The sequence below is a fragment of the Arvicanthis niloticus genome, chromosome 13, assembly GCF_011762505.2.
Source record: "Arvicanthis niloticus isolate mArvNil1 chromosome 13, mArvNil1.pat.X, whole genome shotgun sequence".
In the NCBI taxonomy this organism is placed as follows: domain Eukaryota; kingdom Metazoa; phylum Chordata; class Mammalia; order Rodentia; family Muridae; genus Arvicanthis; species Arvicanthis niloticus.
Genome location: NC_047670.1, coordinates 43,852,404 through 43,878,654, shown reverse-complemented (window position 1 = coordinate 43,878,654; position 26,251 = coordinate 43,852,404). Strand labels below are relative to the sequence as shown.

At 43.7% G+C, this 26,251-nt stretch overlaps 1 protein-coding gene across 3 annotated transcripts in view; it reads left to right on the top strand.

Moving 5' to 3' along the window:
* The window catches only part of Zfat (zinc finger and AT-hook domain containing), a 179,050-nt gene that overhangs the window by 142,891 nt on the left and 9,908 nt on the right, over nt 1-26,251 (top strand). For 2 of the 3 annotated variants that reach the window (XM_076911435.1, XM_076911436.1), the window contains exons 12-15: nt 2,385-2,523; nt 11,507-11,625; nt 16,703-16,826; nt 19,551-19,681. In XM_076911435.1, the coding sequence (XP_076767550.1) occupies nt 2,385-2,523; nt 11,507-11,625; nt 16,703-16,826; nt 19,551-19,681 (513 nt within the window). The remainder of the gene's footprint in view (nt 1-2,384; nt 2,524-11,506; nt 11,626-16,702; nt 16,827-19,550; nt 19,682-26,251) is intronic. The other variant, XM_034517182.2, reaches the window with a different exon arrangement.

The following is a 26,251-nucleotide window of genomic DNA, read 5'->3' as shown; positions in this document are numbered from 1 at the left end:
TTGTCTTTCATTTGAAAACGGCCATTCTGGGGTATGACAGCTTTCTCTTAGGAGGACTTGGGCTTGAGATGTTGTTCAGTGGCAGAATGCTTGCCTCACAGTGAGAGGCCCTGGGTTGCAGTCTCCCGTGCCCAAACCAGTATAGTTGGAATGGCCTCTGTCTCTGGACTGTAGTGGCAGGCAGAGAGGGTGAGGGGCAGATTTTAGAGGCTATGGAACAGAAGTGGTTGAGCCACAAAAGTGGCAGTGGCAAGTGCCAGCTTTTTGTGTCTGATGAGCAGATTATGTAGGGAGATATGAATGTGAAATTGCTTTGAGTTATGCCTGTAGCATGTCTCAGTGGCGAAAACTAGAAGGTAGTTAGATATTCCTACCTGGGGAAAGAGAGAGGAAGGATCACACTGAACGTTTACAGCCAGCCATCAATGGTATAAAAATGATCATGGAAACCAGAGCAGAAAGACAGAACAGGCCCCAAGGCAGTGCCTTACAGAAAGTCAGCCCTGACTATCAGGGCTGAACTGCTGATCTTGTCAATTAATTCAGAGGCCATCAGGAGAAGCTGGCAACAGCAATGCTGCTGTGTCCTTTTATCCTGGGAAGCGACACCATCTGCTGGATATGGAACATGGGGTCTGACAAGGCAGTGTTGGCCAAACCTTTGAGGACTTTTTTTTTCCCACCTAGGGACTGTAGAGCCCTAAGTAAGAAGGGGAGGAGTAGAAGACATGGGCAGAAACTGTTTTGAGGGAGTAAATGGGTGTACAGTGAGGAGAAAGAAGACTTAGGCAAAGGGTCTCTTTTGTGTCTACTCATTCATCCTTCCTCTCTGCCTCCCTGTGGGAAGATGTGGGCACATCTGTAAACCTGAGAGGAAGAAGCCATTGTTAGAGGCTGTGAAAGCTTCAGATCAGCCTCCCCTCCCTGCCTCCCCACCCAGCTGGCTGCTGCTCTCCACATTCAGTCATTGTGCCTCTGCATAATAATGGTGAAAGGATGAATTTGTCAATCACAGAGTCAAGGTAATCTTACTAGACACAGTGATGTGTCAGCTTCTGTGTGAGCCAGAGAGTTGGGAACTTGCTAATGGAAACCATAGGGAGCGTCTTAGCTGCTGGTGAGTGAGTGTCCCACCCTTTCATCCAGAGCACAGACTAAGAAGGTAGTTATTATCCTCAGGCTTCCTGATGAGGAAATGGCTAGGAGACAGTTTGCTCCTTGTCTGAGGTTCTGCAGCAGGTGAATTCCTGCTGTGAGGTTAAACATGCTTGCTCTGAACACCTCCCTGCACTGTCCTGAGTACTGAGGCCATCTTACTGGCTCATGTGCATCTTCTGTTACTGCTGGGCCAGAATGCTGATGCTGCTAGATGGGTCCAAATGCCAAACAAGGATTCCTGTCACTCTGTCTGAGCTACACAGCACCATGACACTGGAGGGCACTTTGGTATGAGAAAGAGAATGGCATGTGGCAGTGATCCAGGTACATGGCTATTTCCAGGCTGATGCTGGTGTCTTCCTAAGGGACCTGTGGGCACCCCTTTCCTACTTCTCATTGAATCCTCAGATGTTATATGCAAGAGGCCAGACAAGGCTGTGGACCCATTTGTAGCCCATTCTGTAAGTGCCTTCTGTAGCCCAGGTCAGGATACAAGTTGCTTTTGCCAGATACATGTCTCCACATCCTGGCACTGCATGCAGATGATGACAGGGAGATGTCACCAAGGACTTTGTTTAGATGAAGGAACAAGAGTGTAAAGGACTTGGTTGTAACAGAAACTGCTTTTAATGACACCCACTTAAAATAGTAATTGATTCATGTATTGCTTTTTGTTTAACATCTTCAGTGACAGTGGTAGAGAAAAAGAGGAGTCAAGAAATAAGGACAGCAAACTTGTTTAGCTGAGACCCGGAGTCCTACCTTGCCTTGGCCACTTGATGTAGACAAAGGCATGATATGTTGGTTAGTTTTTATGTCAACTCGACACAAGCTAGAGCCATTTGGGAAGAGGGACTCTCATTTGAGAAAGTGTCCCTGCCAGCTCTGACCTCTGGACAAGCCTGCCAAGCATTTATTGATTAATAACTGATGGGGTGGATTCATCTCACAGAGGTCGCTGTCACCCCTGGGTGGGTGGTCCTGAATTGTTTTTAAAAAGCAGGCTGAGCAAGCCATAAGTTCTTTTCTCCCTGAGTTGCTTTTGGTCATAGTGCTTTATCACAGCAACAGGAACTTTAACTAGGACAAGCAGTTCCCCAGTGGCAGGGTCTACTGGGCCTGCTCACTACAGGCATTCTGGTGGCAGATTACTCTCCAGGAGGCACACCGGGAAAGTGGCATGCTTGTTTGCAGAGGCTCACCTTTGCTGTTCCTTGTCCCCCCAGCCTTTCCGCTGTGCTCACTGTCATTACTCATGTAACATCTCTGGATCTCTGAAACGACACTACAACAGGAAGCACCCCAACGAGGAGTATGCCAACGTGGGCAGCGGAGAGCTTGCAGCTGACGCCCTCATCCAGCAAGGTGAGTGAGGAGCCCAGGCCTTCTGAGAAGCACCAATGTCTGCTAGCCTCGAAGCTCAGTTCTAACTGTGGACTTGGCATGGTGTTAGTCCGTCTTCTTTATTGGCCATCCTGTCATTCACCAGGAAGCATGAGGAAATATTGCAGCTGTTGTATGGTGAGCTACAGGGATGGTGGTCAGAAGTTACCTACAGTCTCTGATACAACTGCCAACACTCTCATCTACTCTTTGTTTCCATGAGTTTTCAGAGTTCTATAAATTTTAGGCTTTTTTCTTCATTCAATGTCATTAACAGGAACATTGTGTTGACCTTTGGTCAGTCTTTATCTTCTTAATTATAACCCACAAGGGCTTTTGGTAATACAGAATTGTGTGTAGGGGCTTTAAAGTTCTGTTATTGAAAAGTATGGAGTTTCTAAGTATTTTTTTCTCTTTTTAACTCTTATTATTACTGCATATACATATAAAAGAATAAGCATAAATACAACCTGCAGAGTCACTCTGTATGATGCAAACATGAATATGTATACATTTATAGGGCTGAGTACATGGTATAAGATAACCAATTAGGGGGTTCATTTCCATGGAAGACTAATTCTCCCTTTCTCAGTGGTGGTTGTTTTTAGCTCCTCATCCATGTGTGTGGCCCTGTGAAATTTCTTCCCTCTATCTTGGGATATCAGCTGGTGTTGGGCTTGTTCAAGTCTTGTGTAGGCAGCCATGTTGTTGAGTATTCACAGGTGTAGCTTCTCTGTCATAGGTAGAGATGTGACCTTACAGAACAACTTCATGGGCCTTTGGCTCTTACAGTCTTTCTGCCCCTGCTTCCTTTATCTTAAAAAAGAGGACCCTATACTCCTAGATATGGGCCAGTAAGAAGGAGGCAGAAAGAGGGGGAATGATTATACTGTAATTAAATTTAAAAATAAAATTGTAACTAATGTTACTGTAGATAGACTTAGTAGTTGAACTTGGGCTTATTTATAGTGAAATACATTTTGAGCACACCAGTTCCTTAGCCATCCTGAAAAATATTTATTTGTGAATTAATGAAAACCTCTGTTAGTCATGAAAAGTTTCAGAGTTTCTCTCTCTCTCTCTCTCTCTCTCTCTCTCTCTCTCTCTCTCTCTCTCTTTCTCTCTCTTTGTGTGTGTGTGTGTTGTTTTGTTAAGACGGAGTTTCTCTGTGTAATAGCCCCAGCTGTCCTGTAACTCAAGCTGTAGACCAGGCTAGCCTCAAAATCACAGAGGTCTACCTGTCTCTGCCTCCTGAGTGCTGGGATTAAGAGGTGGCACTCCTGTCTGTTTTCTCTTAATGGTTCTTATTTAAAATAAATAACCACACATTACCATTGAAGATGGCATAACATACATGCTTTTACCACATAAGGAAGTATAGCCATGTTTATGTCTCCATTCCAGTAATTCAGCTAAGATTGACTGCAGCTTTAGTCATTACTCCTTATTAGCTGGCTACTATGTGGAACTGAGAGAGGTTTTAGAAGCCTGTCTGGTTACCAGTTGGAGGGATTGTGAGCTGTGTTACAGCCAGCAATGCTTATTTTTCTGATTCAGTATGAAGCACCACTTGCTGAGTTGCCTAGAGATGCATCTCCATGTAACACAAATGGATTGTCTATATCTAGCAGCACCCAGTGACAGCAGAACAGGAATAGATGAGCAGTTAAGACTCTCAGGATCATTTCAGAGCCTTCCATCAGAGAGGTATTGTGGGCCTTTTGTTTTCTTCGGCAGGATTTTTATGGAGCCAGGAGCAGGAAGGTGCAGCAAAGAGGAAGGATCTTGGCTCAAGTCTGTGTTTTTATTTTTCTTGAACTGTGCTGTCTTAGACAGGTTACTTAGTCTGTCCTTGCTAGGTCCCTCGACTGCAGAGCAGAGTCGGCCACGAGGATGAAAAGGATGCAGTTCAGGTGCCACATAAGACAATTCATTCCTAGATTTACTTTACTCTTCTGAAAGTATCTAACTGTTCTGGTGCCATTGCTGGGGTCTTCCTACTGTGTGCTAGGGATGGGACTCAAGGCCTTGCACATGCTAGGCAGTTGTCTTATCATGAGATTCACCACTAACCCCCATTGCATTACTTTTTAATGACAGTTGTGTCCAGGAATCACTGGGGAGAACAGATTGACTTAGAGTGACCATAAATGACGAGCAGGAGGCTGGGGCTTGGTTTTCACATCCTTCACACTCTTGGGTTGATTGACAGCAAACAGACATTCAGTGTAGCTGCTGGGACAGGTCCTTGGATCTGATTGATGATACCATCACTGCTTTTAGACATTCAACACTGCCTTGCAAAAAACATGCTGAACTTGAAGTGTTTTCTGCCTCTAGTTTTCTGGTAACTTTCTAAGGCTCTCTAATCAATTGGTATCTCTCAGATCAACTGACATTTCCTGACAGAACATGGGTTTCATATTTAAGTTTTGAAGATAAGTTATTTATCATTTTCTTTCAGGTGCCACCCCCAACCCCCATCCCTGACCTCCCACCCACCCCTCCCTGTACCATTGCAGGTACTCGTTGAAGAAGTGGACACCTAAATGTGTCTTCAATATTCTCGTACTGTTTGGACATTAGGCTTCTGAGCCCTACACATGGAGCAGTTTATTCCTAGCTTGTAGTGTATGTGCATCTCATATTTTGAAAGCAGATTTCTTTTAGTCCTCACTTTATCACCAATATAGATTTGAAACATTCTCCTGTAAAAACGTCTGGTTTGTGCTATTTGAGGATGACGTACTTGGATTGCTTCAGCAGGCCTTCCTGTCCTTCCCCTTCACCCAAGCCTGATTAAAGTTTGCTCAAGGGCTAGGTCAGCCATAATAGCCACTGAGGTGGGAAAGGTGCTTTGGATGCTAAGGTTCATGAAGTTATAGCTCCCGTCCGAGTGCTATGTGATATCATGAAGATGAGTCTTAGCAAAGGTCAGTTTCTCAATGCCACAAAGCACGCTGTGCAGTTTCTCTACATTCTTTAGAATGCACACAGGGTTAGGAGCCACACAGACTGGGACTGGGGTCTCTGTACAGTGTGCTCTTTAAACCAAGTACTTATGGTCTCTGTACTTGTGCATTCAGAATCATCATAAACAAAACCAATACCTGCCCCCAAGTAGTTGCACAAATTACATTTTAGTCTCTCAATACTTCTAGCTATTTCCTGACCCTGGAGTAAATGCGTGATGAAGGCCCTAAGCTATTATAACTATCTATACATTTCCTTAATCTCTTGAGCCTCTTCAGTGTTGCCAGCCACTGAATCTCAATATTAAACTAGGTGATTTTATGGTGGCACTCATTGGTAGTACTACCTGAATTGGAACCTGTTTATCTCTTTGTTCAGTAGCAATGGGACTAAGTAGCTCGTTTCATCAACCCATGTTCTGATGGTGTAGCTAACAAATACTTCCCTTCCACCTGAGAACAAAATCCTGGGAGGGCCATCAGCTGTTCTTTACATCAGCTGAGCCCTCTTTGGAGCCCGTGATACTGAAGTGACAATAGATAGTGAAGACTAGAGAAGTAATACCAGGAGGGGGTTGGGATGGCTTCAGTTTTGCCTTCCGCTGAAGACTTTGTTGTTTTGAATCACTGAATTAGAAGAATGTAAATCTGTGTCCATGGGAACCTTGCTTGCAAATGCATATCATATTATTCATGCTAATCTCAGGAAATAGCTTAGCATAGCAGAAAATCCTGGAACTTGTATGTAGTGCAAACGCCATCAGTTTAATTTTTGGACATGTTTAAAATGTCTAAATGCCAGACTCAGTGAGTTATTGGTAGGTGTGCTTCTAGTGGGGTGATGTGGTGCCTTTTCTTGATTATTACCATTGTTCAGGTAATTTTTCCTATGCAATAGTCCTGCGAGGTTGGTGTGCTCATTCAGCTGTTTTCAAATGAGAAGCTGAGAGAGAGCAGTAAGGAAGTGACCAGGCTAACCCAGTCTCCTGCGTCAGTATTTGGTGAAGCAGAAGAGGGGAATGAGGGTGAGGACAGGATGAGTCTCACTGGGACAGTGATTAGGTTGTACCTTTTTTCTCTTATTCTTATTCCTAAGGCTAGTCACTAATTTGTCCCAAGGTTAACTATGGGACCTATCTATCTCTTTTGCTCAGTCCTTCTCAGTGGTCTCAGATCCTAGAGAGATGTGGAGAAGACCTTACTTGGTCCCTGTTTACTAGGAATTCCTCATTTAAGTTCAGGATTAGCTCAGATAATGATAAATTATGCTTGTTTTCCTCTGCTGCCGTTTCCCTATGCTGCTTTTCTCAAGGATCCTATGGGAAGAGAGGCTAGAGTTTGACATAGGATTTAGATAATCTTTAATTCTGTGGCCTGGTGTGATCTCATAGCACTTAAAGTCACTAAGGATAACACTTTGTGTCATTCAGCAGGAAATGAGAATGTCTGCAAGAAATTCTAACTGACATTTTACTTCCTCAGCTTGTAAACTTAAAGTATTCACTATCCAAGTTCCTTAATAAAGCTGTTTCTGCTCTGGTCCCTGAGTTCCAGATTTCGTTTCTAAAAGCTATACAGCAAATGACTTTAAACAATACAGATTTATTATCTTAACAATGGTCAGATATGGACATTGAGGCTCACTAAGCCAAAGCAGAGATGTTAACAAGTCTGCAGATACTAGGGGAGTGTCTGTCTTCTGACCTTGTCTAGATTCTACAGGCTACCCCATGCCTTGTCTTGTGGACCCTTCTTCCAACTTTGAAGTCAAGAATGGTCAGTGGAATCTTTCCCATATCTCATTATGATGACTCTCTCCCATTTGTCCATGTAAGGATCCTTTTGGTTATATTAGATACACTCCATGATCCAGAATGATCTTCACCACAGAGTACATGTGTAAAGTACCTTTCCCATGCAAGGAAATGTGCTGACACATTCCAAACAGTAGTATATCTATACATTTGGGGGCTCTATTCTGTCTACCATGCCATACCATACCACGAGGATATGAGAATTTATATATTTACCTTAGTAGAAGAGAAAACTCAGACTTAAGAGTATAAGAAAGTGTATCGGGCTCACTGTCTTGCCTGTCTCATGTTCTGTGCCATTCCTGAACTAATATTATTGAACATGAAATGGAATCTTTCATAATATTAGGGACCACAAAGAAGGACAAATCTTTTAATACCTGGAAATCCAATAGATTAGACTCTTTAAAGAGCAAGGTTGCCATGGGGAGCTTTGCAAGTTACACCTGAATGTCCTACCTTTCTATTGGTTAATCAGTCTAGGTGAGAAAATTGTGATTTGGCCACTTGCAACTTTGCTAAGCACTTAATGCCAGGGCTTTGAGTAGCTCACCAAGTCTTCTGTTGACCTTTTACTGTGCATGCTAAGAAATTAATTAATTGAAGTAGAAATTATTTCTCTCTGATTTGATGTCAATTAACTGGCATAGTTATACAGTCAGGTGAGATTACATATTTCTGTTTGTTGTTCTTTAATTAAAGTTGCTATGGCAAAGGTTGAAGTTTTAATTAAGATTGGGCATTATCATATTAAGCTTAATTTAAACATAATATGAGGATGTTTTTCTCCCTGAATTAGTTTCCTTAAAATAGTATTCCAGTTCCATTGTAAAGCCTCCATTTGACCTCAGGAAGTTTGCTGTTGGTTGCTGCTATGTTTAACTCTTTCAAGGAAAAGCAGGGTTGGTCTCACCATGAGGAAAGGTGGACAGCCTCACTGGGAGAGTTATGGTCCCTCCCAGTCTTCAAAGATGGTCTTTAGAGATGGTCATGGGGAAAGAGCAAGATAGGTGACCAGTACATTATATCAGAGAGTGTGTATAACTTACCTTCTTGTTGCTGTGATAAAACACCACAACCAAGAGCAGGTTATAAAAGAAAGAATTTATTTTGGGTTATGTTTTAGAGGGAGTGTCCATAATGGTAGAAGAGGCATAGCCACCTGAGAAGTCACATCTTCAAATACAGGCAGGAAAGAGAGAAGTGGAAGTGGAGTGAGGCTTTACATTTGCAAATCCCACCCCCAGTGATAGCCTTCCTCCAGCAAGGCTGCATATTCTAAAAGTTCTGGAACCTCCCAAAGAACACCACAAACTGGGGACAAAATATTCAAATACCCAAGTCTATGAGGTCATTTCTCAATCAAAGCATCATAGAAAGTTAAGAAGTTGACTTGTGCTCTTGGCTAAGAACAATTTCATCTTATCTATAAGAATAATACAATGTCTTTGAGATTCTGAACATAAGCATTCACTTAAGAAGTTGTCTTTTCTGTAGCATGTTTTGTAACTTGAGAATCTGATGTTCATTCTGGACTTTCACTAGTCTGGATGATGACTAGTGTCATCTGGCTTTGTCTCTACTCTGTCTTGTTTTTCCTGCATGCTCTTAAACATGCCCAGGATGAGAAGACTGAAGAGCAATGAGCTGAGGTAGGAAGGAAAGTGCTATCACTCTCCAGTTCTGCACTAGGCAAGAGACTCCAGTTGTAGACAATGCTCTGTGCGTATTCGACAGACATGGAATTGGTTCAGGAGAGGGCATAGGCTGTAGCTGCACATGAAAGAGGATAAAATTGAATGATGCATGCCCCTGTGATTACCTGGCCCTTAATAAATTTATCCAGACAAACTCAATATCAAGACAGAATTCCTCAGAATGAGTAATAAATAAATGGATATGACAGCCTGAGACAGGCTCATCAGCTCAACCCTTGGCTGCTTAAATCTAAGTGTCTCTGTGATTCTCTCAGCTCAGCTCACACAGGCATGGGAGAAATGGGTCACCTTGGACATCACTTGATGTGCAGGTCATGAATGTAGAAAGGCTTGTTTGTGAGGCTTCGTGATTGAGAATAAAGGGAAGGAGCTAGTGCTGGTGTCTGAGTCAGAGACGTGTGGAGAGCAGAGTGAGGTGGCATAATGTCCAGGAAGAATTTGATGTTCTTTACTTTGTGAACTCTTGACTGAAGGCAAATACCACTTCATAGTCACAAGCCTCCATTTAAAATAAAGTAATTATTGTTAGAAAGTGACCATAGCTTATTGTTCAGCAAATAAATATGTATTACTGTTACTTCTGTATTAGTCAGGGTTCTCTAGAGTCTCAGAACTTAGGGAATGTCTCCATATATCAAGGGATTTATTCAAATGACTTAAGAGTCTTCAATTTGACTAACTCAATAGTGGCCAGCTGTGAATGGGAAGTCCAAGAAGCTAGTAATTCCTAAGTCCCACAAGGTGGCTTATTTCAGCTGGTCCTTTGTATAAGCTAGAATCCTGAAGTAGTAGGTTCCAACAGATGTGCTGGCAAGTAAGTGCAAGCAGGCAAAGAAGAATGAAACTTTCCTTCTTCCATTGTCCTTATGTAGGCCTCCCGCAGAAGGTATGGCCCAGATTAAAGGTGTGTACCACCATGCCTGGACCTAAGCTTTTCTTTATTTGGAACTTGCTCTGTCCCAGGCTGGCCTTGAACTCAGAGATCTGCTTGCCTCTGTCTCTTAGGATTAAAGGCATGTACCATCTTGCCTAGGCCTAAATTTTTCATGGCAGCTATGCCTCAAGGTCCAGATCAAAAGTATGCATCATTCCATGTCAAGATCTGGACCAAAAGTCTATGTCTTTCAGCCTCAAGATCTGGATCACAGATGTGCCCTTCATTTCTGGATTGTAATTCATTCCAGATATAGTCAAGTTGACAGCCAAGAATAGCCATCGCACTGTTGCTGCTATTGTTCTAGGAGTATAACATACAGTGTCCATTGGCTTACTTACTGACCTAGATATGTGCTGTGGCAGCCATGGCACTGGGTACGAGGGAAGCTTGCCATGGCAGGAGACAGGATTAAAAGAGCAAGCAAGATAGTATTGACTTAACACTGAATTTCCAAGGCAAACAACACAGGGAGAGCTAGTTAAAGAGGACAGGAGGAGCAGGCCCTCCTTATGAATTTTTGGTTGAGTTTCATTGTTCTCATGATACTGTACAAGGATGAGACTGTGGAGGAAAGGCTATTCATAGGGAAAACATGAGGCATGAGATGGTGAGGCTCGAAATCTCACCTTGGAGACATGAAATGCTGGAACTGCATAGTCAGCAGGCTGCAAAAAGTCAGGCAGGGGAACATTGGTGAGGGTATCCACTGTCTGGTTCCAGTGCCATGTGGAGGCCTAACTCTAGCCTAGAGAGCTGGTCACCTAACACCTGGACTGCAATTGGCTTTCTCTGGGAAGAGCTTGTATTTCCTGCTACAAGATCAGTGTTTGGTACTGTTTCTGATATAATTTTAGAAAGACAGTCTCTTCTGTGACCTTAGGGTTAGTTTTTGTTGTTGTTCTTTTTTTTTTTTTTTTTTTCTTTGAGTTTTACTTTCTTCCAATTAAAGCATCTAAACTCTTCCTGGAACATGTGCAAAATTTAATTGGTTCAATAAACAGTGACACTTCAGGATGTGACCAGCTTTTTAATTTATTCTTTCATGGGAATCTCACAGGAGAATTTATCCTTGTGACTTAGCTTCTCTTGGAAGGGGTTTAAGAATTGAGCATCTGATTTTAAGCATTTGGGAGCAAAGGAGATGGACAAATCAGCCACTGCTCTTTAGTGACTTTAAAAAATGTTATTTACAGATAACAACATGAAAGATTGATTTTAGCTGCAATCCAGTTGGTCAAGGGGATTATGTCGCTCATTTTTCTCTGGCATTTAAAATATCAAGCAGGTATTAGGTTCTCTGCAAAGGCCTATTCAGTAAAAAAAAGAAAAGTGTATTAAGTTCTAAAATCTCTTCTCTAAAAGCTGATGTGTGGTTGCGGTTATATCTCAATACTACAGTAAGCTTGAGTGATATAGGTTCTGGAGAGAAAGTACTGTACTGTTTAGATCCCATGCATTGGGCTGGAGACATAGCAGCAGGATTATTTGCTATAAACACTGCTTTTTGCCTGTTTGTGCTTGCAGGTGGTCTGAAGTGCCCTGTTTGCAGCTTTGTGTATGGAACCAAATGGGAGTTCAACAGACACTTGAAGAACAAACATGGCTTGAAGGTAGTGGAGATTGATGGAGACCCCAAATGGGAGGTAACACATAAGTGTGGTAGGATCTCGACATGTTGAAACACAGGTGACAAGTCAGGTGAGCCCAGGTTGCTGGGCACAATCAGACCTCAAGATCACTGGATGTATTCCTTGAAAATCCTTCTGCAGCCATTTCAGATCATGGCTCCCGGTCCCTCTGAGTGAGAGCTGAGCCACTGATGGGAATTGATTCTGGGTTGAATTTAGACATGTCTGAGAATGTTATCTTGCCTTCTCCAGCCTACAAACCTCATTTTAGATGTTACACCCAGAAGAGTAGAAAGCAAGTGGTCTGTTGGCTGTCCTCACAGAGAGAACTGGAAGGGGCCCTATTTCCTGGTTTTAGGTCCTTCCCACTAGCTGTTTCCCCCAGGAATTTGAGTCTCTCACCATTATGAGCAATAGCAGCCACCAGATCTCTTTAAGTACCAGATGCCACTACAGTGGACAGATTGCTGTCATTCTAGGCAGGGCTTCTGAGACTCAGTACTATTGATGTTTCATTCTGCAGGATTCTTTGTTGTGGGGGGACTTTCCTATTTCTAGCCTTTTCCTCCCAAGTACCTCTAGCATCATCCTGCCTCTCTGGACCTCACTGAGACATTTACAGTTGTTTCCAGACACTGCCAAGGTCATCAGTCTCTGGAAATCACAGACACCTCCAGCTGATAGTGGATGTAGAAGGTACCTCCATATAACCAATCAGGAGTACGGTCTTTGAAACAATTCATAGCACATAAAAATAATGAGACACCATGACTGTGTGGAGATTACTTTGGAGTATAAGGAAAGCATGCCCCATGGAAGAATTTTATATGTTAATATAGCTCACTATCTACTGGGAGGAGAAATGGAATAATCTTCATAGATATCAAAAGGCTTTTGACAGACAGCATTGTTCACCTATTACACACTTTCAGTAGAATGTAGTAGGTACTCCTTAAGGGGACAAAAGTATGTGTCTTGGCCATAAGCCAGTGTCTTGTTTCATTTGGAAGCATTAGAGGGCTTTCACTAAGGTCAGAAGCAAGTAACTATGGAAACAGTGTGTTGCTAGATACTCTAGGGCCAAAGTCAAAGAGCTGATGAGTGCTGCAGTCTGCCTAGAGAGCCTGCTACGGTGCTATGCTTAATCTCTGAAACTAGTTCTTGTGTATTTTATAATTGAGCAATGTTCTCATGAGAATGTTCTGTATATAAATGGAACTGTGTTTTTGCCATTTGAAGATGTTACAATAAGCAGAGGGCAGAGCTACATGGAGCCTTAGTGCCCACTTGGAATCAAAGAACTCGGAACTCCTGTAATTTACTGTTATTATTATTTACCATCATCTACATATTGAAAATCCCTAATTAATTAAAACAAAAAAAATTTAGAATACACAATGCTGTAAACTCCAAAAGCTTTTGAATATCAATGTGGCCCCACAAGTGGAAAATTCCACATCTCACCTCATTTGAAACCCCTGTGGAGGAAACAATCATTCTGATTTGCTTCCAAGCTATCAGGGGTGGAGCCACAGCAAGATAGCACAGTGTGTAATTCATTTCCTGTGCCTGCTTGATGGCCTAGGTTTGGTCCCTGGAAGCCATGTAAAATGGAGTTAAAGAACCAACTCCACAGAGAGTTGTCCTCTGCCCTCAGAATGTGCACATGACAAGTGCACAGGCACTCCCTCACACATCCAAGGGCAAGGCATGGAGGATGTGGGGCCAGGGGTGAGACAACTGATTGGGAGTTGATAATTGTCTCCATCAAGTGATGAGTGACCAATATGTGGAACTTTGTCATGCCTCTCTCTTTTCTTCTATATGTATTTGAAGCTTTTTATAAATTAAGACTAATGGGTTAGGGTCAGGGTTATAGGCTACAGGCTTTAAACTTGTCTGTGTTATCTGTAAGTTGTTTGACCTTGAGCCATTGTTGACTCAGTTAACCCTTAGTGTTGTCAGCCATACAGTAGGCTGGTAGACTGGAAAGCTGACAGGGAGAATCCTGTAACATGCTGGAGTTTATGTGTGACAGACAAGTCCTTTGTGCGGTCAGTGCTGATGGCAGGCTCAGTGTCACATTACCATAGATGGTGCCATGTTTATTTTCAAGAACTCTCAAATTCATGCTACAGAATTTGTGGTCTGTTAAAGAAACAGACATTGGAATACTAATTCATGATGGAAAACTCTCTAGGTCAGTCTCTCCAGCAGAGTCTAGAACTATTAGTAGGGCTTTGACCCTCACAAAAGAGTACACACAAAAATAAGCAGTTGCCTCTCAAAGCAGCTAAACATCAAGGAAGCTGGACACAGGGCGGCGGCCTGCAGTAGAATGCCTGGCACTGGCTGCCTGGAAGTTTGGATTATCACTTATCTCCTAGGAATGCCTTATAGAGAACACTGCTCTTACTGAATGTTATCATTCCCTGGGTTCTCCAGAAGGAGAACAGCTTTTTCACAAGCTAAGGCACTTGGGTCCATAGTTGGGTAGTACACTACTTGTCTTAGTAAAGGTTTCTATAGCTGCAACAAAACACCATAGATAAAAAGCAAGCTGTGGAGGAAAGGTTTATTCAGCTTACACTTCTTCATTTCTGTTCATCACCAGAGGAAGTCAGGACAGGAACTCAAACCAGCAGGAACCTAGAGAAGCTGATGCAGAGGCATGAGAGGTGCTGCTTCCTGGCTTTCTTTACATGGCTTTCTCAGCCTGCTTTCTTATAGAACTCAGGAACATCATCCCAGGGATGGCACCAAGATCTCACATTAAAAACATAAATAACTAAAAGTCCTACAGTCTTTACACAATTTGATATATTAAGATTTCAGTTCCTTTAAAATAGCCAATCTCTTTTAAAATACAAAGTCTTTTAAAATTCAAAGTCTTTCAACTGTGGGCTCCAGCAAAATACTTTTTCAAGAGTGAAAAAATCAGTATAGTCACAATCAAGTCAAAGCAAAAGCAGATTTCAACCAGCCAATGTTTGTGATCCACTCATGATCTTCTGGACTCCTCCAAAGGCCTTGGATCACTTCATGAGCTCTACCTTGCAACACAACACAGCTTGTCTCCTATGCTCCATCTGGCTGCACCACATGCTGCTGCTGTTCTTAGTGGTCATCCCATGGTACTGGCATCTCTAAAACTACTGGTGTCTTCATGCTTCCAAGCCTCAACTGCACTTTATGACCCCTTCATTCCTGGGCCTTCAACTGCTATTGAGGCTGCACCTTCACTAGTGGCCCCTCCTGGCCTCTCACATTGTCAAGCCTCAGCTGCTCTTCACAGTCTCTCCTGCCTTCAAAACCAGTACCATATGGATGGCTCTTACTCTATCAAGCTTGGTTGCCAGCTCAAGGTACAAGCACATAGTTGCCTCTGGAGCACAGCTTCTGTGTGCTGACTCTCAGGAAACGTTTTCCAGAAGATTTCACCTCAACGATGCTTGCTTTTTCTTAATTACTGCTAAATTCACAGCTCCTGCTGACCAGCATTGAGTATCCCAGCAAAGTTTTGTTTTAGAAGTTCTGGTATCTTTTTAACCGATTCTTTAGCCCCAGCTAACCAGAATGACAGAATCTTAAAATAGCAAGTGGCCCTGATAGAGTCTTTGAACTTCCTCCCTGAAACTTTACAAGCCAGGCCTCCATCTTCTGCATTGTTCTCAATATTTTTATCTTCCAAGCTTCCACAGAACATTCCACTGACCTCTTAACACTCGATGGCTTTTCTAGCCCAAACTTTCAAAGTTCTTCCACAGTTCTTCCAAAACCATGGTCTGATCTGTCACAGCAGCATCATACAATCTTGGTACCAACTTGTCTTAATTAAGATTTCTATTGCTGCAATAAAACACCATGATCAAAAAGCAAGCTGGGGAGGAAAGGTTTATTCAGCTGACACATTCACATTGCTGTCCACTATTGAAGGAAGTCAGGAGAGGAGCTCAAACATGGCAGGATCCTGGAGTCAGAAGCTGATGCAGAAGCCATTGAGGGGTGCTGCTTACTGACTTGCTTCACATGACTTGCTCAGCCTACTTTGTTATAGAACCCAGAATCATCACCACGGGATGGCACCACCCACAGTGGACTGGTCCCTCCCTCGTTCATCACTAACTGAGAAAATGCCTTACAGCTGGTTCTCACGGAGGCATTTCATCAACTGAGGCTCCTTTCTTTCTGATGACTCTAGTTTGTGTCAAGTTGACATACAAAACCAGCCAGTACATTGCTTAATGCTATTAAATGATCTTTGTAATACTTTCTGCATTCATTTGATATTTATTGGGGGGGGGGTTCCTTTATGTCAAATAAGTATAACAGAACTGAATTTGGCCAGTTGACAATGAAAGGACAGTTATGTGCTACTCTGAATGTCAATAGAGCATAATGTTGGCTTCTATAAATGTCTGCCAAAGTTCTGCCTTTTGTTCTTTATTGGTGAGATTCTTGACCCTCACCTTACTGGTTTGGTCGTGTCCCTCCTCAGAAAGAGATCTTTATTAATATTGATCCTGTGACTGTCCACTTTCCTTGCTTCTCTCCTTGAGGTATAAGATATCTTTGAATGTCACTTCAGCCCCTCCTACCACCACAAATCCTGACATTCAGAATATGTCCTTTTTCATCCTTTATGTAGTAATTTGATGTGTGTCAGTAGCTAAGGTTCAGTGGGATCTCGCTAGTAACAAGGCATTCTTCCTTTTCCACTTTCCTCCATGACTGTTCCTTTGTCTCCGTTAGCTGCATGGCTGGAGGCCTCAGTGCAGTGTCAGAAGCAGTGGGAGGAGAAAGAGCCTGTAGAAGTACATACTCAAGTGTGTTCATTGTGAACAGCTTGCTTCACTTCATACCACGAACATGGGGGCATTGAGCTTCTGAGCAGAGTGTCTGTATAAGGTCCTGACTCTCGAGAGAAATTGTTCTCTTTGGGCAGTGCATCTGTTGGAGCAGATGTCTCTTCGGGGGAGCTATGCCAGTGAAGTGTTAAATGCTGTTCTCCTGTATGTGTTTCTTTCATCCTGGAGTTTTGGGTTGCTGTTAATCTCCTGGAAGGATGCTGAGGCATGATGTTTTTATCTAGCCAGCAACAGAGACTCCTGAGGAGCCCTCCACCCAATATCTCTACATCACCGAAGCTGAAGATGTTCAGGGGACACAAGCAGCTGTGGCCGCACTACAGGACCTGAGATATACCTCCGAGAGTGGTGAGGACAAACCTGGTTTTCTTTTTCACTTCTATGCTTCTCTTTATGTAATAAATAAACCAGCATGTCTTTTTCTGTAAATGCTTCAGAATGAACCTAGCCAGAGTGGGGCCTACATAACTCAGTCTTATTTCCCGAGCAGCCTTGGATATGGGCAGTCTGCCATTCTTACTTAGTTGCTGTGTGGATAGCTGTCCACTGAACATGGTTAGTTAAGAGTCCTCTAGGTCACAGAGTTGGAGTCAGGTTCTCCTGACTTAACTCAAGACAGCCCTACCTACGACCTCATGCTTCCTCATGGCCTCTATTCCACAGGTCCAGATTGTCTAGGCAGGTGATAACAGTGGGTAGCATTAGGATGAGATATAGGTGGGTCACCCCCAGGACTATCAATATACACCTGTGTGCTCAGGACCACTTATCTGTCTCCATTTTTTTCCAAGAAGCCAGATATATCTTTAAATCAAATGTCATGACTGAATTTTTTGATCTGTTTCTAAACTGGACACTGTACTTGGAAGCAGTTTCCCAAAGCTCTAGGAGTGCCAAAGCACATGCATACTGGGGGAGGAGTCAAGCAAGCAGGATTAATGGGAAAGCATTAGGTGAGAACAAATGGTAATGGGAAATAAGAGGGTGCTCCTGTCCTGACTTGAAGTCCTCAATCCCTGGTTCTAAGAAAGCTCCATCCAAACACCTATGGCCATCTGTTCCTGAGCAATGAGCTGCTCCTGCCTGTCAGGCTAGAGCAACCTGGGGCTGCAGCACCTCCACTTCTACTAGAGTCAAGATCGTGTTGTTAAGCAAGACTCTCGTTACTGAGTCCTTGATTGAATTTGGGTTTCTTTCTCAGTGGTTAGTGATGTCTGCATCTCCCATGATCACATACCCGTTTGCCCATCAGTGTCTTCTCATAGAGCATCCACAAGCACATTGCTTCTCACCCAACAATGTCTTTCTTTAGAGCATCTATGTACACATGTCCATTTGCCCACCCATGACTTTCCTTAGAGAATCTGTGCATGCATGCTCACTTGTCCATTAGCGTCTCCTTATGGAGTGTTCATATGCACATATCAGGCTTTTCCTTGGAGCATGCATGAACACATGCCTCTTGCCCACCAGTGTCTCAGAACATCCATGAGTGCATGCCTCTTGCCAAGCAGTGTATTTCTTTGGAGAGTCCATGAACATTTGGCCATTTTCCCCAACAGTGTGTTTCCTTGGAGGGTTGATACAGAGATGCCCATGTTCCCACCAGTGTCTGCCCATGGTGCCTCAGATACTGTTGCACCTTTGGAGCTCAGCAGGCCAGACCTCCTTCTTTACCTCCTGGCTGCCTACTTGTTTTGCTTCTTACCTCTAGGCTGTGTTGTGCAGACCAAATTCTGCAGCTATTAGCATAGGCTGCATTTGTCATATGTATATGTCCTATTTTGTGGTCCCCTCATGGCACTTTTCTGCCTAGCTCACCCCCATCTTCAGCACTTATATTGCATGTCACCTACTGGGATCCCACCAGACTTTTCTGTACTGTCCCCTAACTGCCCTCCAATACCATGTGTAAGGACGATTTGCTTACACATGGGTCTCAGGAGCCTGTCAGCCCAGGAAGGATTAAGAGAGAGGGATTATGCTTTATCTGTTTTCTTTATCTGTATTCCCAGTGGGAACCACAGCTCCTGGCTGACCTAAAGCTTGGGCTGCATAATGATCAGTGAGGAGGGGAATGGAGGAAGAATTAAAGTCTAACCTCAGTGACTCACCAAAGTAAACATTTTTGTATGTGGAATTTAGAGTGTTTAGCTGCAAGGCAAATCTGAATCATCCCCCAGGTCTAGGCAGGTGTGCTGCAGACAGGGGGATGCTCTGTGGTGTGTGGTGTGTCTGTCTTAGGCCAGTTCTCCCCACTGCACTGATCATGTCTAATTCTCTTTCTCCACTCTCTTACTGCTTGATTTGTGTTGGCTCAAGGCCTGCAGAAAGCCCTGCATGGGGGTGTAAACATTGGCAAATACTTCATGGAATTACAAAGCACAGAGACCAAGCAGTAATTTCCATTTTAGTAAATTAATGATCTGGGTGAGGGTGTGCTCAGGAGGATTACAGATGGGCAGCAGATGGTGGGAGAGGGCAGGAAGGGTGTGCCAAGTTGCTGGCCTGGTGACGTGGGCCCCTGTCTTTTGACAAGATTAAAACAACAGCAAGCTAAAGTTGGCTTATAGTTGAGAAGCCCACTGGCTGAAAAAGTAAAAGACATTCTTGGGTGTCCTGCCTGTCACTTGGCATGCTTCCACTGCCCATTCTAGCATCCCTTAGGAGAAACTAGCCCAGCTTTGAGCCTGTCAGCTGGTAATCCTCAGCTGTGACACGGAAGGGCAGTTTGTGTAACCACATCAAGATCCAATTCATCTGGACTTCAGTTCCATGTTTGTGATGCTGTTACCCCAGTGGCCTGAGGCATATCTCTGTTTTTTGTGCCTAAGTGATTATACCATCATGTCATCCCCTTATGTTTTCAGTCAGGCCTTGAGCAGTTCTTGTAGGAAATATGTAGTGAGCTGCAAAGTACTCTTGTCTGAGTAAGTGATTTCTGAGAATCCATGAACACTCTGGAATGGGTATACCCTGCCCCCCATAGTCTTCACATCTAGGGGCCAGTTTGCCCTTGGATGCCATTCAGTGCCGAGAACTTAATGGTGTCCTGTTGCTTCTTTCCCATAGGTGATCGACTTGACCCTACAGCTGTGAATATCCTGCAGCAGATCATTGAACTAGGTTCCGAGACCCATGATGCTGCTGCTGTGGCCTCCGTGGTTGCCATGGCACCTGGGACAGTGACTGTTGTAAAGCAGGTGAGGACCCTCTGCTCAGAAGTATTTGTCTGCTCAAGCCACTCCCTATCTTTCTTCTTTATTTTTCCTCACAACTTCAGCTTGCCTAGAGTAGAATTTAAAATAAAATTGGTGTTCTTCTTGGATTACAGGATTGTGTCTTGAGTGGCTCTGTTTGTACAGATGTGTTAGAGAAAGCACCCAGGTGTTTTAGAAGCACCGAGGAGACTCTTCATTTCCTTTCAGAGAATCATAGAATGCAAATGAGCATACTGAGAACCTCCCAAGAAAAAAACGAGTAGGAAGCATGGGGACAGCCAGAGATGCCCAGGAATATTTGCCCATGGACTATCCTTTTAAAAGAGAAACATCATCACTTTATGTTCACACAGGAGAGGAAGAAAACGATGAGTTGGAAAGAAAGGTTTTTGTACCACATTTTCCTGGGACTCCTCTCATCCACTCCTTCTCTCGTTTGTCGTCAGAAGTGACATCACCCGTCTGTTAGAATACAGCACATGTGATAATCAGCGTCCTCTCTGTTCACCCATACCTGCCTCTTTACCGAATCCTCAGTTTTTAAGAGTAGTTTACACAGCTACTTTAAAGGTATAAAACAAAACCAGTAAGCACATCAGAACCAGGAAACTATACACTTAAAAATGCATAAAAGAAGTTTATATAGAGATTTTGGAGTTTTGCCTGGCTGTCTGTTCTTTTATGAATCACTGGATATTTATAGAGTACTTGCTGTTGTCAGTCAGTACTGTAGTGCTGGAGTTTCAGGAAGGAACCAATGCTTGCCATCAGGGTGGCTACTCTCTGTGGAAGGGGATGAAGTAGAAATAAGGCAGTGCACCATGAAGAATGTGAAATGTTGAGCAAATGCAGACCCAGTACGTATATCACGACTGGAGGGGGAACAGCAAGTGTGACCTGAACGCTGTTTTAACAAAGGGTTGTTGGGCAAGATGTCTCCGAAACTTGAGGCCGGGGCTACTAGAGCTGTCTATATTTTAATGTAAAATTAGTATAGTTTTTTTTTTTTTTTTCTGACTGAAAATAAGAAGGAAACATGAAACATTTAACTTAAAGGATATGTGTGTGTGTGTGTGTGTGTGTGTGTGTGTGTGTGTGTGTGTGTGCACGCGCGCACATGCGCTTTTTCTTTGCACTAACAAAGGCACTTCTTACAATGGCTCTGATATGTGGCATGTGCTCTGGCTAACACTAACTGCCTTTGGGATTGAAAGCGGCTATCTCTCTGTTGTTTTCATGACTGTACTCAGTGCATGGTACCTCACATGAAGTTTATGCCACACAGTTCTCTGGGGCAGTAGGAATTTCTGGTTTAACACTGGATTTCTTGATCTAGAGACAAGAAATCCTGTAAAGGATTATTTGAATTGGGTGTCCTGGAACCCTTACTCCATAGTGAAGTTTCTCTCCGGGTCTTGGACAGAACTTGGACACCAGAAAGATGAATGCTTCGCTCTACAGGATCTTGATTGAAGATACACACTCTAGCTTTTTGTTTGTTTTTTTTTCCTGGCATTTGCTAGGTTTCAGACTTCAGATTGTCTTATAAATATCTTCTTCTGGAACTCCTCACTAAATCCTGGTATGTGGGATCTTAAAGTAGATCTGGTACTAACTGGCACAGGGTCTCAGTAGGGAAGTATTGGGAGTACTTTGCTTGGTTTGTACATGTGAATGCTGAGACGTCAGAAGGTGCAGCTTATTGTCATCTGGTATCTTCTTTCTATTAAGAATATTGATTGACTGCTACTCAGGGTTGTAAATTAGTGAGTGTCACAGGTAGTGCTGCCATACATGCAGTTGCAAATATAGAGTTCTGCTTGAATATGCCTCTCTCCATTGGACGGTCAACCCAACAGAGGAGAATACAACTAGTATAAGCCAGTCCAGATTTGCACAGGAGGAGGAGACAGTGGTGCTCCCGAAAAATCTTTTTTCTTACTTCGAGCTAGAGCTGCAAGTGGAACTGGGAACACACTCATGCGGGGCAACATTTGGAAATGTTCCCAAGAATGTTTGTGGCATCATCACCATTCTTGTACCTGGTTGAGCCACTCTTTCAGCTGTGGCTCATAATACATAGAAATATAGAGAGGGAGGGAGAAAAGGAGGAAGGGAGGGAGGGAGGGAGGGAGGGAGGGAGGGAGGGAGGGAGAGAGAGATAGAAGGATGGAAGGAGGGATGGGTGGATGGATGGATGGATGGGTGGGTGGGTGGATGGATGGGTGGATAGATGGCCAGATAGACAGATGTTAACCTGCCCATGCCTGTAGCAGAGAACTGAAATATCTCAGGCTTTTGCAGGTGAAGGAATGTCTGTCCTCTGATTAAATTATCCCATCATTTACATTTACTTTGGCTGCTTTTATTGGGTTGATTGATTCTTTTTCTTTTAATTAAGCACTGGCTTAGGATATTTTCAGTCAGAAAATCACGTGTGCTAATGAGACTGCTGAAGCACTGGTGGAGTCCTGCCCTCACCTCTGCTAGGACACCCAGTGTGGCCTCTCATCGGGAGCACAGCATAGGGCAGCAGTATTGAAGACTTCCTCTTGCTACAACCCACATCAGGACACAGCACAATTGAATACTGACTAGTTTTGCTTGCACTGTTGGCTTCATGTGTTGATTTTCTGATCACTTCCTGTTAATCAATACTCAAGAGAAAGAAAGCTTCCTTGTCATAAAACCACATGAGGACATATAACAATGTTTGAAATTCCTGTTGCATGCCATAATTTTATATCTTTTTAAGCAGAATTGTCTGTTTTATGTACTTATTTTACAGGGTCCAAATGGATTCTAGGTTTTTTATGGACTTACTTTTTAATATGTGTGTGTGGTATATGCATGCACTGCATGCATGAGAATTTAGTGGGTAGGTGTGCCCACACCTGTGGAAGCCAGAGGTCAATACTGCATGTCCTCCTCCATCACTCTGCACCTTTTCTGAGACTGGGTCTCTCACTGAATCTGGGATTCTGGTTGTCTTTACTGGCTGACCAGAAAGTCCCTGGGATCTTCTTGTGTGTACTTTCCAGCACTGGGATTACAGACATGCACTACCATGCCCTGCTCATAATGTGGTGCTTATGAAAGATATGTATTGTGGCTCATGGTTTCAGGGGTTTCACTCGTGCTATTTCAGCTACATCATTTGGGCCAAAAGTACATTGTGAAGCTAAGCTCCTCACCTCATGGTACCTGAGCCACAGCGGGAGAGTGGGGAGGGCTGAAAATCTCAAGATTCAGGTCTAGGAGCTGCCTCTGTAATCTCTTTCTTCTGCAAGGCTCTACTTCCTAAAGCTTCTACCTTCTCACAGCAGCACTACCCCAGTGGACCAGCTCTTCCAGGCATGAGTCTTGGAGACATTCCAAAGTATAGCAGTAATTAAAAGTGATATGTCCCCAGTTTTCAAGCTTGCCAAGCCCACTGTCACCATCATAGCATACATCTGGACAGTGTGCTAAGAGAAGCTGCTCTTCAGAGGAACTAACAAGTGCAGCCCCTGCCCTGAGAGCCTGTGTGCCCTACAAAGAGAGCCCAGCATGGCCTCTTGCCTCAGCTCATGAAGCTGAGCGGAACCTGAGACTGTAGCCAGATTATGGGCTGAGCCATATGGGAAAGGATTTAGGTGAAGCGGCTTCAAAGTCTATTTTCATGACCATTTTAAAGAAACCATTCTCTTCTATTTTATTGTAATTGTGTGTCAAACAGCCCAGCCCATGAATCCTACATGGTATAGAGGATGTCTGGCAGCTGAAGGGCCTTAAGGTGGCTCAAGGTGAGGCTTCTCCTCTGTCCTTGACCTCAAGAAAGTTAGCTTTCTTTTTCTTTGTTGTCCCCTCAGTGAAAATGACATGAAATAATGGAATTTGACAGTTTTGTTTGTGTGGGGCTGGAAACAGTTTCTCCTGAGGTTCAAGATAGCCAGGGGTTAGATATGAAAGTAGGCCCCAGCAGGCCTGGCCCCCACTCTATTTTTGTTTCTTGTTCCTAGGCTGGTGGGATTACATGTGGGTCTGGTATGTATACCACAGGTAACAGCTGCTTAATCTTCTTACACCATTAACAAAATGCTGGCTTGTGTTGTTCCCTCTCAGTCCCATTATGGCTTCTGTCATGGTTCATCTAAGGGATTCTTTGTAAAAGATTAAGGAAACATGCATGTGTGCATTTGTATGTATGTGTGTGTATGTATTTGTGGATACTCAGGCCAGTGCATGTCACAGGGACAGAAAGTAAACACTTGCTGGGTTCTGGGAATCTAATGCTTCAGGATTCCAGCAGATGCTTCCAAGCCAGATTTTACTATTATTATCTAATTCCCAACTTTTCTGTTTGCATGTTTGGTTTAGTTTGGTTTGTTCTTTGAGGCGGAATCTCCCTTTCTAATCGACTGGGACTTGTTCTGATCCTCCTGCCTCCTGCTGTTTTGAGCACTTGCATTTCCCACTGTTTGGGTCCTTTGTGAAAATGACTGTTCTCCCTGCTGCCCCATCATAGTGCTCTCTATGACAGACTTCTCACCTCGTGGTTTGTTTTTGGTTGGTCAGTGGCTTTTGGCTCCTGCTTTGCCATAAAATGGATTTGATCACAAGTCCCTGCCATCTTTAATCCTATGAGGATCCTAACATTCCTGTAGGTAGCCTCCTAGGGCTCGTTCAAACTGTGCCTTCTTTACAGAGCATTTGTTCTGTCAGTCATTGCTCAACTGTGGCCTTCAGCATGGAGATGCTGGGGCGGAAGAGCAGCTGGCCCTCTCCTTACTTAGTGCCACCTTTGTCCTCTGTAGACCTTCCTTAGCTCTCCTCCAGCCTTTCAAACCTCTTCTCTTTCTTCTCCCTAAATGACATTTCTTTCAGAGTTCTGCCCCTGGCATACTGTCTGATGGCTGACATGCCAAATGGCTGCCTCTCCAAGCTCTTTCATTACTTGCTGAGCCCTCCCATGCATTGGTAGTTGCTGAAAAGTCCATTTCTTTGTGAAATCTTAGAAGTAAGAATAAGCCCCATAATATAACTCTGGACATATGAGAAATGGTCTGCAGAAATTAAATAAAGGCTTCTGTCTATTATTATGGTACCCTTCCCCGTATGTCCCTCCTTTAGAGCTGAGGATGCCATCTTCCCCATACATCTCACCTTTAGAAGTGAAGATACCCGTCTGCCGAGCATCACTTCCCCTCCCTTTCTCTAAGCTCCACTCTTCCTACTGTGGCCCCCTACAGGCTGCAGATCTCCACTTGAGTTTTGATACAGTCGTTCATTACAGTTTGCTTGGCACCTATTTCCAGCCCCTCATCCTTATCCCTGCTGATGAATTTTCCTTAGTCCCATCCCTTCTTTCTGCAACTTCACTCTGGGAAAGTATGTGGATGGTTGATTCACTGAGTCTATTTTAGATGTGGAGATAAGGTCAGGGCAGTTCTCCCTTGAGGGGAGAAAATAGGAGATATGATATGAAGTGGCCTTTCTTGGATTTGTCCTCACACAGTACATGTCTGGCTTAGCCCTTTGCTGTGAGCTCCCCCTGAACCACTAGCCTCCATCCTGACCACAGGAATTTCCCTCAGTGCAAACCATCCACTTCTTACCCCTTCCTCCTCTTCTCTGTTTTCCTAACCAATCCAAACGTGACACATAGGTATTGATTTTGGAGCCTTGGAGTCACCTTGCTCCTCCTGCCCTTTGTATGTCACCTGTCTACCAGCATGTTCTTCAAGTTCCACCTGTACAAGATGCCTTAAAAGCTTCCTTTGTCTATGACTGCTGCTCTTTTCTAGGTCCTCACTCATCATCTCCAGTGCTAGTAGCGTTGGCATTGGGGAGTTTCTGAGACATATAATCACTGCTCTTGCCATACACCCGAGTTAGACTATGCACCTCTCCAGCTCTTATAACTCTTCTGGTAACCTAGGATGTGCTCACAAACTTAGATTAGGACCTCACTGTGGTCCCGCTAACTCCAAGGCCACCTGCCCTTTTACCTCCAACCCCAGTTCCCCCAGTTCCTTGCTTAGCATGTACCAGCGTATGGCTGCCTTTTCTTCCTCTTGGTGTAGAACTGATTTCCACTTAGAGGCTTGTACATCAGATATAGGCATGGCCCAGGCTAGGAGCTGCCTATTTGTAGCATGACATGGCCTCTTCCTGGTGGTGAACTTTCAGTAAGCCCTTAGTGGCCCTCTTAATTAACGGGGTATGGTCCTCTAGAGCCTGTGAATATAAGTGACCCTGCTGCTTTGTGGTTAGGTGACATTGTAGATTCTAGAGGAGGAAGCTTGGCCACTGAGGCCTAATAAGATCTGTGGTTCATAAAATAGAGAGCATCTCTAGTTAGGGACAGCCACCTGTACAACTCAGGTCAGGCTGTTAGGGTTGTTATAAGTTACTGCCTTTCTATTAATTTATTAGGCAATATAGATGATGGGTATAGTCACTGAATAGTCAACTGAGAACCAAATACTCTGTGTTAACATTAGACCTATATGCAGTAACATGCCATTATAGGGCCCTGCTCAGACAATGGTCTGCAGACATATATGGACT